The 13,797-nt window shown below is 38.5% G+C and overlaps 1 protein-coding gene across 1 annotated transcript in view; it reads right to left on the bottom strand.

The window, feature by feature from the left end:
- Window positions 1–6,202, bottom strand: part of ZPLD1 (zona pellucida like domain containing 1) — a 344,870-nt gene extending 338,668 nt beyond the window's left edge. The window contains exon 1 of the mRNA XM_068265320.1: window positions 6,156–6,202. Within this exon, the coding sequence (XP_068121421.1) occupies window positions 6,156–6,183 (28 nt within the window). The 5' untranslated portion in view covers window positions 6,184–6,202. The remainder of the gene's footprint in view (window positions 1–6,155) is intronic.
- Window positions 6,203–13,797: the final 7,595 nt, after the last annotated feature.

Here is a 13,797-nt window from a genome sequence, read left to right as displayed (position 1 = left end):
TATCATCAAAGATGAGCTTGTGGGGCCTTTTCGGGTTGAGGATGGAGTCAAGCTCAACTCCCAGTCCTACTGCCAGTTTCTGGAAGACACCTTCTTCAAGCAGTGGTACAGGAAGAAGTCTGCATCCTTCAAGAAAAACATGATTTTCATGCAGGACAATGCTCCATCACACGCGTCCAAGTACTCCACAGCGTGGCTGGCAAGAAAGGGTATAAAAGAAGAAAAACTAATGACAAGGTCTCCTTGTTCACCTGATCTGAACCCCATTGAGAACCTGTGGTTCACCATAAAATGTGAGATTTACAAGGAGGGAAACAGTACACCTCTCTGAACAGTGTCTGGGAGGCTGTGGTTGCTGATGCATGCAATGTTGATGGTGAACAGATCAAAACACTGACAGAATCAATGGGTGGCAGGCTTTTGAGTGTCCTTGCAAAGACAGGTGATTTGTTTTTGTTTTGTTTTTGAATGTCAGAAATGTAGATTTGTGAATGTTGAGATGTTATATTGGTTTCACTGGTAAACATAAATAATTTAAATGGGTATATATTTGTTTTTTGTTAAGTTGCCTAATAATTATGCACAGTAATAGTCACCTGCACACACAAATATCCCCCTAAAATAGCTAAAACTAAAAACAAACTAAAAACTACTTTCAAAAATATTCAGCTTTGATATTAATGAGTTTTTTGGGTTCATTGAGAACATGGTTGTTGTTCAATAATACAATTATTCCTCAAAAATACCACCTGCCTAATAATTTTGCACTCCCTGTATACATAACAAATATACTCTCCTCTCCTACCCGACCCTAGATAGTGTGCAAAAAAACTTCCGTGTGGTGAAGTGAAGATGTCAAATTTTGATTCAACAGTGTTTAACACCTTCTGGCTGTATTCAGGAGTCCATCGGAGGTGTTTCATGGCCCAGGCAAGCATCTTTTACTTAATATAATGTTTTAGCAATAGCTTTCTTGCTGCAACTCGATCTGTCAAACCTCAAAGTGTTCTCTTTTCAGTTAAAACTGAGCATTGCTTACTACAGCAATTATGAAGCTGTACTTGAAGCTGTGATCCCTTGAGCTCCCTATCATGTAAGCTGTTGACTCTTGAAGAAACTTTTTTTCTGATGCTGTTGTGGCTTTGGGTCTGCCTGATTTATTTTCAAAGTTACCCCTCGTTACTGACTGCCTTTTGATTTTTTAAGGGGATTGTACTTGCTGGCTCCTCGACAATTTCTCTGTAGGAAAGCCCTACACTTTTAAAGGACATCTGAGATGAAAATAAACTGATGAGAAAAACAACTGTATCTATACTCTTTCTCCTGAAATTTTATTTTACATTTAAATTTAGTTTTTAAGTGTTTACTGTTTCATTGACGTATGCCAGAGCTCAAATCTATAAATTACTGTCCCTTGTTATCTCCTTCCTGCTCTTAGAAGCCATTTACTGACAGGGAAGTGTTTTATGGCTGTAATTACTTATCAGTGAGGGTTATGCTATAGTCTGACTCAGTCCGACCCAGTCCTGACACAGACAGTCACTTGCATACCTGATGTTTATCTCTTGTTGATGTTTAACTCTTTCAGACAGAGAAAGAAAAAAAGGAACAGCTTAGTTATTTTTGTGCTTGGCACTGTACATATACATGTTTATCTCACCATGACACATGTCACCTCAGGTATCCTTTAAAGTGAACCGAGCACCTTTTTTTCACTCAGGACATTTCTATAGCACATGAAAAATGTATGCCGACTATCTGTTTCATTATTAAAATAAACTTTAATTTTACCTTGTATTTTACATTCAAAGTTGTTAAATTGGCCTGTTTGAGCAGACCTGCCGACCGTCCCCATCCGCAGAAAGTTCAGTAACCTCTAATTGTTTTATTGCGCTAATTACCAAGAGGTAAACCATGCCTTTCATCAGCAAAGAGGGTGAATAATTAGGAGTGTGTTTTCAAAGCCATGCTTTGAAAACACACTCCTAATTATTCACCCTCTTTGCTGATGAAAGGCATGGTTTACCTCTTGGTAATTAGCGCAATAAAACAATTAGAGGTTACTGAACTTTCTGCGGATGGGGACGGTCGGCAGGTCTGCTCAAACAGGCCAATTTAACAACTTTGAATGTAAAATACAAGGTAAAATTAAAGTTTATTTTAATAATGAAACAGATAGTCGGCATACATTTTTCATGTGCTATAGAAATGTCCTGAGTGAAAAAAAGGTGCTCGGTTCACTTTAAGAGTTATGATTGTCTATCTCTCTTCCATTTTTAATTGCCTTTTTCACTGTTTTTATAACAACACACTACTCTCTCTAGTAAACCACAGTGTGTTCCAACACCACTTTTATGCAGACAGAGGTGGTTGTAAGTAATCAGGAAAATTTAGGACAACTGTGGAAATTGGTAGCAACAACTTTCAATTTATGAGCGACCTCCATTGCTGCTGCATAGCTGTAAGTTTCCAGTTTCCTGATCCCTGCAAAAGGCCATTTTGTTTAATTCTAAAGTGGCAGTTCATCACTTACCTTTGTACCATTTCAAGTTATTCATGAACTTCTTGAATTTCAATAACAAAAACTGGAAAAGTGGGGTTGTTCTAAAACTTTGCTGCATGTGTGTATGTTTTAAATCACTGTGCTGAAGAATTATTCTGGCTGTATTCTATTCATTGTAACACAATATTTCCTGATCATTTTCCTAATTAAGTTTATGATGCATTCACTGAATGTTTACTGGTAAATGGTAACAGATTAATATAAATTCAGCCTTGCAAGTACAAATTATAAATATAATCCAAGTATTATTATTCATTAGCTACTACAATTAAACACGACTGAGCACAAAAATTGGAAAAAAACAATAAAAAAAAAGATCTAAAAGTAAATGCTATAAAGTGTGTATATTGTAACTGGAGTAATTACATAGTAATGATAGATAATAGGAACATAACATAGCCTGCGAATAAAAACTACACATTTATTCACAGTTAATAAAATTGTAACAAGCTAAATACAACCAAAACACAAAACACAACAAAGTAAAAAAAAGATAAAACATATGCACCATGTGCAGAAGGGGTTAATAATAAGTATTTATTAAAGGTTACTATACATTTAAGTATTTGAGCAAAATTGCGTAGAAGGCCATCAAAAATAGATTGTAGTGATATAAGTTTGAAATGGGCCAGCAATTAAAGTGTAACTGTCAGGCATAAAATCAAATATCAATTCTTTATTTGTATCTTGTAAACAAGTAATTAGAATGCTAACCAGGCAATCCAAAAATTAAAAATCACTCTTACTTTTCTTCTCCATAAAACATCATTCCCCAATTTTCCTGGTTCTTATTTGGTACATCTGCTGCACAAAGGAAGTTGCAGGGCATGCTAGGCTTTCTTTTTTTCTTCTTTACTTTGCCCTCAGACATAACTAATGCAACCTGATAGGCTGAAGCCTCTTTCCCTCCCATTTTCCCCTCCCACACCTCTGTTCCTCTCTAATTGGCCAATAGCAACACACATTTTTATTTTATATTTTTTTTGCTACTGTTATTATTATTGCTCATTGTTACTCACCTTGTGTTGGTTATCATCCCAAACAGGTTTCATGCTGAGATAATGCACTTTCTACTGCAGAGCTCTGTGGTAATGTCTGAAGAATGGAAGGCAATTATACACAAACAGAGTAAGGGAGAAAATTATGTCAGGATTGGCTTCAAAATAGACACCGTCAAAATGGAAATCCTAAGAATAATTTTCTCTTTTTTCACTATAGAAAAATCACTAAAATCAAAATGTTTGACAGTGCAATACATATGTTATGTAAGTAGAACAAGTATTTATCTACTTATATATGTGTTTTTTCTGAGATAGTATGGCTGACAACACCTCTTTAAAAGGCATTCAGTAATAATTCCAGTATTTGTGTTCGTATTTTGTTTTATCCCTCTCCCCTCCCCCCCCCTTAAATTGGCCCTACACTACCATTCATACACTACATGTACATGTAGGCATATGCTTATGATAGGGATTAGATTGTGAGCCCATCAGAGGGACAGTTAAGTGACAGGGCCGTTTTCTGTGCAGCACTGCGCTAGTCTGCAGAGCTGTACATATGTTTTTTTGCCTTTTTTTCTTCTTAATTTCAGCCTGCCATCTCCAATTGCGACTAGCAGACTGATCACAGATCCCGCTCTGTTGATGTGCGCGGAACGCGTGAGCAAGCACACGTTCCCTGCTAATCCCGCCCACCGCACTTTGACGCCAAATGGCATTAGGTGGTCCCACTGCCCATCAGCATTAGGTGTTCAGGAGCTGGTTTTCCACTCCACAAATACCTTGATGAAACCATGAAACTTAATACTACAATGCCATAAATCTAACATATTCATGATAGAAAGTAACATACCATGACAAGTAGATCACCCTACACAGTGGTGATACTACTTCAAGTTTCACAAAAGTGGAAAAAGTCCATTACTGTAAGATCCAAACATACATGTAAAAAAGGTGCTATGGTAATTTGGGCACTGGTGGCAATAGCCACAAGCAGAATATCAGTAAAATTACTGATATTCTATTGTTAGGCAATGGGTAATATGATAATAGAATGTCTGTAATATTGATCGATTATTTAGTATTGTTAAACCTAACCCTATAGGTGTTGCTAGGTCCTCCTCAGGTGCTGCCAGTCTTCTTGATGTTCTTCTACTTGATTGTTGTTCCTCTGCTTGATGAGTCTTGCTTACTGTCCACCTATCTACCCATGGCCTTCTCTGGAGCTATGTATTGTGGCAAACCCAATTCCGGGCATGACTTTGTTATGCTTGGCGAAATAAGCATTTCTGATTTCTGATTTCTGATTCTCACTTGAACCCTCCCTCTGGATTCTTAACTATAAAAAACCCCAAGCCCCCCACCCCACCCACCACAATATCCACCAATATCTGTGCCACCTTTGCTGCTAAAAATCCCCTTGTCCACCTTTGCACCCAAATTACCCCTGTGCGCTTTTGTAGCCACAATTAACATTGTGGTCTATGTGTTGCTCCTTTTACCAAAGTTCCCCATGCACCCTAATTAGGTGTTTCACTGTTGAGCGGGTGATGGCAATGCACATATCTGAGTTACATAACACAACTATAAGGTTCCACAATTTCAGTGAAAACAGAACATTTTATAAACAGTGTTCACTTCTTCAGGAAATGGAATTGAGATAAAGAAGGGCACCCCAAATGCTCATTAACATGTGTGAGACCATATTCAAATATATGGACCTGTGTTTTTTTATTCACTTTATACACACATGTTAAGTTTTATGGATTTGTGAAGATATCTGTGCATTGATTGATACTCTACTAGAACAGACTGTTTTCCTCCAAAGTCCCCCTCTTTTTTGAAGCTCTCATACAAATAAACACTTCACTGTATTTCTAACAGAATACATAGAGTAATGCTGCTAAGGCTGTTTGGAAGAGAAATCTGAGCTTGTCAACTTGAGAAATTCCTAGCTGTCTGAAGATTGAAATAGAAATCATTTTTCAATAAGTTTAAACTACTGAAAGACTTGTGCAGTTCCCACCTATGTTTATTGCTATTTTAGTAGTGTTTCCCTTAAATTAGACTACAAATAATTATAAGATTTATTTATTATTTATTTATTGTATTTATAAAGCGCCAAGATATTACACATATTAAGACGACATATTTACTATTTAATTACATTAGTTCTGTAGTCTTATTGCTGATTGACATTTTACATTTAAATAAAACCAAGCCAGGCCTTGTAAATCAGGTGTGGGAACATGCCTTTTGTTTGAAAACACATCTCCAGGGGAGCTTGGAAACCTATCTAAAACACTACATGAAAGCATTAACTTCTTGGCAGGATGCCACCTTCACTGCATACCGACATACCAATAGCAATCTAGTACACTGTATTCCATTGTAGGTTGCTTACAAAAGGAAAACACGAAATGGTCCCAAATCTAGCTGACAGAGGTTATCAAGTCTTCCATGAAGTATGTGTTACAGAAGGTAAAGTATAACATTGCATTGTAATGTTGCCTTATATGAAATAGTATATTGGCAGGTTCACATTAATAAATGCCTGTCATCTTAACATATGTTTACGTGCTATTTCTACTCACCGTTGATCCTACTCTTGGAAGAATCCATGTTTGTATTCCAGAGTCTCAGATCTCATTAACTGAGCTGCCAATGCAGCATTGTAGTAGCCAACAACCACAGGGGAGTTTTGGCAGATTGATGTACTGGGATCTCCTTCAATTAAGAGTGAGACCCTAGAATTGTTACAACAAACATACAAGAGTAAGGTCACTGGTAAGTAGACACTAAATAAAAAGTGCTTCAGTTTAACATGTGTAAAGGTGACAAGTAAACTTGAAACACATGACGGCAAGGACTGAAAGTGTAAAATAAAATCTATTCCTTATTCTGCATTGTTCATTCTTTTTGGACCTGTAGATTTCTGCACAAAAGATTCCAACTAAAAGTTTACAAAAAAAACAACTTTATTTTGCCTATGTCTATTACCTAATTACATTTATTTTTCTTCCTTTAGCCAATTTCATTTTGTGGAATGTATTAAAAGTTTAGCTGGTTATTGACAAGATTGATGATGGTTTTTTTTCCCAAACCAAGATGACCTTGACAAAAAGTTCCAAAAAGAAAATATAAAAAAGGAGCAATTGAGTTTTCACAATAGTAACAATTCTCTTCTGAATTAATAAATGAGACCTATCTTAAATTATGAAAATTAGCAAAAGGAAAAAAAATCCTATTGCTCTTTTTTTCTTTCTAAGGACAGGATTCCTTTTAAGGCCACGTTTACACGTGGTGCGTCCTGTAACACGGCTCACCACACTGCAATGCCCAACCTATGCGACATTCACAGTGCAGAAAGTGCATTGTGGGACAACCAAGTGCAGCATGCAATGCGTTACCACAACATGCACTACAGTATGTTACAGTATGACTGTATGTGATGCAACATGCAGGCAACGTGCGGTGCTGCTTTCCCGATCTGTTGCATTGCGTTCCTGCTGTCACAGGGACCCCAATGGTCCCTGTGAATGTGGCCTAAAGGCCATCTAATCTAATTTATTAGGAGGATATTCTACACATTCATAAGTCCATTTTGTAATGTATTCTGAATCACAATAGTAATGCACGTATAGTTTATAAAATAAGAAATGACCTTGACCATGAAGTAAACCTCAGACTGTGATGATTGGTTGATTAATATAGCGTACGTTAATAAAAACTTCAGCTTTTATATCATGGCAGAACATCTAAATTACAACACCAATCAACTGTTCTGACTTTAAAATGGAAGAGTGGACATTTTCCTGTGCTGTGCTTCCTACATAGACATGGTATTATTAGATTCCAATGTTATCTGCAGATAAGGGCTTTAGCATATAACTTTTTATAAATTAAGTCATTCTCTGCCATAATGACATTTTGAATAATCACAAAAGTTCATTGCTAAATAGATATGAGTCATGCAGTTCTCTCAATTAGCAGAGTGCACATCAGCTTGTATAGAAGAACTGAATTCAAATTATTTACATAATCTGTAATCCTGGTACAGTATATATTATGAAATGTAAAATTACAAAGTGCAGTACCAAAACGTATTTTTTTTCTATCAGCTTTAAACTGTGACATCTCGTCTGTAATGAGCCTTAAATATAAATCTGGGGTTTTTTTTTAATTACCTGTACAAACATGGTGGTTTGATCACTCTTGCCATGCAGGTCACTATCTGCATATTTTACTTTACTATCTATGCTCATACACATTGGTAAGGTAATTGGTAACTACTCAGACTAGCCCTGTGTGCTATAGGAACCTCATATTTTGTTATCTTCTTGAGAAACTGAAGGGTGGAGTTAACAAATCCTGTGCAAGGAAAACTGGAGCAAAATAGGTGGTAGTGCACAGAGCAACCAATCAAAATACCTGATTTAGGCAACAGCTCTATTTTTGCATCAGTTGTACACCAATTTCCATTGCAATGGTTTTAGTAAAACTGCCGAAGAAGTTCTTTGGATTGATTCAATGTTCTCTGTAGAAAGCAAAAGTAAAGGGTGGGATTTAGTAAGTCTTTAGGGTACAAAGTGTTGTACATTGCTTTGTGAAGCCAAACTAAATTAAGACATTTACAATAGCAATCATTACTGATGAGCATTTTAGGACTGTGGCATTTCTGAATTTCTAAGTAAAAACTGGACATAGAGTAAATGTTTAATACCTGTTTTTGTTATGCCAACATCAAACTGACAAATGTTGATACGGGTAACACCCTTAGGGCCATTTCCTATTCAAGGTGATAAGTAGCTTGCAGATGCAAGCTACTTATCACCTTGCCATCGCGAGAGGATTACCGGCAAATCCTATTGCCCATATCCTTCGCGCGATGGCCGATCGTTAGGGAGCATTACTCAGGCGAAAGCCTGAGCGATGCTCCCTTTTACTGAGGGATCTTTGAATCTGCATCTGCATCTTTGAATCTGCAGCCGGGCTCCCCATTGGTCTGCTGTCTGAGCCATTTTATTGGTTCAGACAGCAGACCAATGGGGAGCCCGGCTGCAGATTCAAATATGCTTTGCCCGGGCTCCTTCTATGCAGACAGTAATTACAGTGTTAGATACACTGTAATTACGTGACGGATTTTGCGGCGAGAGGCGGCGGGTGATCGGCGGCGGTACGTATGACGGGGAGCCTTTGCAGAGCTGCGCGGGGGGTCCTAAACTGTGCGGTGACCCGATGGGGAGCTCTGGGGGTCTCCTTATTAAAGGAGACCCCCAGATGCTGTGGCAACGATGTGCTTTAGCTAGTTTAGACCTGCTTTTTGCAGGTCTAAGCTAACGCTCATGTCTGCCGGGAAGCATCGCTTCCCGGAGACATGATAAGGGTAATTGGATTCCGTGGTAAGAACTCGCTGGGCGATTATATCGCCCAAGCGAGTTCTTTTCTGCGTGGGGGGGTCTAAAGTTTAATTAAATTAGGCGATGCCCCCATCGCCTAAGTTAAGAACTCGCCAGTACTTAGCGCTGGCGAGTTCAGCAATAGAATATGGCCCTTAATGTTTAACTGTACGTTGTTTTCTTGCAAGCTTTCAAACCTTTAAATTTCTTCTTCAGGCTTGAAATGGAACTGGATCAAATGCATACACAGGTGAATTAATCATACAGAGCCTTATATGTATTTTGTAGACTTAGGGTGTCCATACATTACTCAATTTTCAGCATCGATATCTGACCAATTGGATCATAATGCCCAATATGGCCACTCAATTGATCATTTTGATCAGTTAGGAATACTGAAAAATATTGGTCGCAAGGGATCAATTGGGTGCGCGGCAGTAATGGTATTCAATTTCCCAAAAAACAGACAGACCCCCGGCCGGTCTCCCCGCAAGTGTATGTGATCCCCTCCCCAGGCATGTGGTAAGTGTTGCATGTTCATCTGTCATGTTGGCATGACTCCTCACCTCCTCCATTGTCTACAAGCTTTTTTTAATTGTCCCCCTGAGCACCTGTACCTTGTGACACCGCACCCTAAGCCTAGAAAACCAGATGTAAGTCTCTTTCATTCACCTTTGTAATTAAAATGTATAAATACATCAGAGGGCAATATAAAAGCTTGGCGGATGAGCTTTTTGTCCCTAGGCCTTCACAAAAGGAAAGGGTTCTTTATAGTAAGAGTGATTAAGATGTGGAATGCATTGCCACAGCAAGTAGTTGTGTCAAATTCTATATCTGCATTTAAAGGGGGCTGAGATGCTTTCTTTGCGATGAAAGACATCCATGGATATAATTACTAAGTAATGCCCAGTGGTGTTGTTACAGGAAGTTTATCTGATTGCCATCTGGAGTCTGAAAGGAATTTTAGCCCCTTTAGGGGCTAATAAAGCATGCCTTGTAAGGGTTTTTTTTTACCTTCCTCTGGATCAAAAGGAAAAGGTGAAGGAGAAGGCTGGTGTTGTACTTTGTTTTCTGGTTGAACTCAATGGACGTATGACTGTCTTTTTTCAACCCAAATAACTATGTAACTATGTATGCACTTGATTCAGTTCTGTATCATGCCTGAGGAAGAAACTTTAAGTTTCAAAAGCTTGCAAGAAAACTATGCACAGTTAAATCAATTAAGTAATTAAAGGTAATACCTGAATCAATATTTGTTGGTTTGATGTTGCTAATTGACATAACTGCTCCACCACACCATACCACACTTGTGCTATTATTATTTTCTTATTTTGTACCTCCAAGTTCTGAGTATTTTGCATTAAAGTCTATGGTGTCACACTTAGGCATTAACTGTAAAGTAACTCAGTCTGCTTCTTTTTTTTTGGGGAGGGGGGGGACGACTTATAGATTTGGAAAAGTAGGTTATTTCAGCGAGAGGCCCTGAGTGTCGTGCGCCACAGCTGGGTGCCGTCATAGCAGCAATGCAAAGTGCCCACCCCGCATTGCTGTAATTCAGGGCTCTGGCGGTTGCGACAACTCGGAGGGGGGAATAGTATATAACGCTGCCTTGGAGTTTAGCGGCAGTAGGGAGAATCGTCATTCGTTCTCCCCACACCCAAGTGAGTGGCGCCAAGTCAATATGTACTCCAAATTTGGTGGGAAATCAATTTTTTAAACCTGGTGGTGGGGGAGTGGTGCTGTCTGTTTTTAGCTTATTTTCATCATGCCTCAGTATAGACTTTTTTTCTGAGTCAATCGGGATGTGCTCTGCAAAAAGAGGTAAATAAGGCTCCACCCTCTGCAAAGCACCCTTTTCCAATGTTATGGAAAAAGGGCTCATCTCCACCTTATGCTAATGGAAATAGGGTAACTACTCGCCCATTTGTAGAGGTAGGCTCTGCTGGGTTACCTATGGTGCAATCTGAAAGCCCCCTTTAAGAGAAAATAAGGTGGTATAAGTATAGAAACACTGTCATCTTAAAAAAAAAACATTTAATAAAATGAGTTTTAAAACAATAATCTCTTAATGATCTTACACCTGCCACAACAATAGCCATCATCATGATGGCTGTGTTTTTTTTTGAGGATCCCTTGGCAAAACTAAGCAGGAGTAACAACCACCCCCTTTCTCCATGATTATTGGATTTTCCCAACATTGCCAAAGAAAGTGCCAAAATCACAAGCACAATAAGTCTTCTATACAGTCAAAAATAAAGACGCAACAAATAATTTATAGGACAGAACTTATAGTGGAAACATAGTGGGGCTCATTTATTTAAGACAGGTACTGTAAAACTGTAATAGTGAAGCTATCACACAGAACAACCAATCGGGTATTACCTGTTAAAGAAAAGATACGAACTGCTTGATGTGGACAACTGTTACACTTTTGCTGCATCTATCTCAATAAATAAATCCCACCGTGGTTAGCATGTCTGAGACTGTGTCACATTTGGAGGAGCACTGAATGCATTAAGCACAAGTTTGTTCTGAAGGTTTGAAGTAAATCTAATTGTGAGTTCAAATACTGGATTTTGATTATCTGTGTTCTTGTCTATTTCCATGAAATACCCAGACAATTTATTATTGAAAGAAATAGCCCAAAGGTCCCTGTCATTATTATGTATTGTAACACAAACCTTCAAATACAGGAATAAAATCATGCCAGCTTGAGTGCCTTAATTCCCAAGTTACTGCAGTGCAGGCTGGAAATCCAGAATTGTTTTCCTCAGGGGCTTAAATGAGTGACTTCACATGGAAGGAAAGGAATAGGAGTGAAATTCCCAGGTTATCAGCGTGAGTAACAGCACAGTTTGAGATGATATGCTAACTTGTAGCAAACTGGAAATGTCAAAAGTGTATTTCTTTTGTCTGCTCATTTGCATTTAAAACTGCTGATTTCACAGAATTAAATATCTGAATACTCAGCGGGATTGATTCATTGAAGGTTGCTAAATGTACTTCTCTATAAATGTGCATATTCCTTAAAGTAAGTTAACTGTGTCTTAATTTATGGAATTAGATTATAGCTAGGTTGTGCTACATACAGCTATGAGAAAAAGAAAGTACACACTATTTCAGTTCTAAGGTTTTGCATTCTGGGATTTTTTTTTTCTATCCTCCCACCAGGTGCTCATGGGAGAAAACAAATTCACACCAGGATTTGCTGTTCTCCCTAAGAGAGCTGAGAGCTACTCAACAGAAAATAAAAGTGCTAATAGTCAATGTAAGGTCAGTCCTACTCTTGGGAGCACATGATGTAAACTGGACTGACATATAAAAGCTATCTGAGATTTGGGCTACAAAGGACTGGTTTGTGTTTTTCAGTTGTTTATGTTGGTTTGGTGCAAATTGTGGGTTTGCTCCCTGTAGAAAGGAGTCTTATCTTTAAATTGCAGTTAATAGCTAATCAAGTGGCAAAGTTTTTTGTTTATGTGTTGTGCCTTGTTTTCCTGTAAATATTGAAAATAGCCTGTGTATGACATGTACAGCACAAAATAAGCACATGACAAAGACTTGCTTTGCAATTTGTCTACCCATTAGGCAAAAAGCACTCGCTACCTATCCTCTTGTGTTAAATAAGATATAATGAAATATCATAAAGTCTTTAGTAGGCCTAAAAATTAGGTAAATACGTCTTGGATTAACAACAACAAATGACATATTACAGCATGTCATTATTTATTAAACAAAGACTAAGTCAAAATGCATAAACTGTGTGATGTCAATCCCCCACATATTTACCCTCACCCTAGCCCACATTCTGACAATGTTTTACTCTGCCTTATACTTTTTAAGTGATACCTCTCCAATCAACTTTAATGTTGTGCCTAAAATTAACCAGTTCCCATACCAAATAACTAACACTGACCTCAACCCCATACATAAGCCTTACAACCACATGAATGAGAATACTATGATAAACAATGTGATTGGATTTGAAAGTGTCCAAGAATTATACATTGTATAACAGTATTAAGTATAGCAATTACCTCATAAATTGATTAAAAGAAACCAGAAATGAAAACATAATAAAAAAAAAAAGATTTATACATACCTGGGGCTTCCTCCAGCCCCATGCACACGGATCGCTCCCACGCTGCCGTCCTCTGCTGCCTGCAGCTCCGGTACTGGATCCTGTAACTTCCTCCAGTCGCAGCCAGTCTGCGCAAGAGAAGTGTGTCATCTACGTATCTCTCCGGCGGCCGCGGAAGAGTTGCATAGAGAGTGCACTTCCTCTTGCGCCAACTGGCTGTGACTGGAGGAAATTATGGGACCCTGTACCGGAGCTACAGATAGCGGAGGATGGCAGCCGTCGGAAAGATACGTAGAGGGTGCACTTCTTATGCGCAGACTGGCCGTGACTGGAGGAAGTTACGGGACCGAATACCGGAGCTGCAGGCAGTGGAGGACAGCATTGTGGAAGTGATCCGTGTGCATGGGGCTGGAGGAAGCCCCAGGTATGTTTAAATCTTTTTTAGTTTTTCATCTCTGGTACAGGTTAAAGGCAAAAATTAAATTGCCAAGGCAACGACTACGCTGTTTTCTCTATTTTTTTGCAGCGTTTGTGCCTCTGGAAGAGCTTTTTTGTGTTTCTACACTTGTGGATGGTGCACATTCCCCCATTGTAAGTATGTGCATTTTAATGTACGCATCACCAGCACTTTTTATTATATAGACTCTGATTGGAGGCTTTACTCGTATTTGAATTGTGAATAATCAATGGAGCTAAAGGGTGGGGCTTGGCCAGCCATTTTTTCATAGTTCCCCATCAGGTCCTCTCATTTGAATATTG

This window comes from Hyperolius riggenbachi, chromosome 2 (genome assembly GCF_040937935.1).
Source record: "Hyperolius riggenbachi isolate aHypRig1 chromosome 2, aHypRig1.pri, whole genome shotgun sequence".
Taxonomy (NCBI): Eukaryota; Metazoa; Chordata; class Amphibia; order Anura; family Hyperoliidae; genus Hyperolius; species Hyperolius riggenbachi.
Note: the sequence above shows the minus strand (reverse complement) of the source record. Positions and strands in the feature narration are given on the sequence as shown.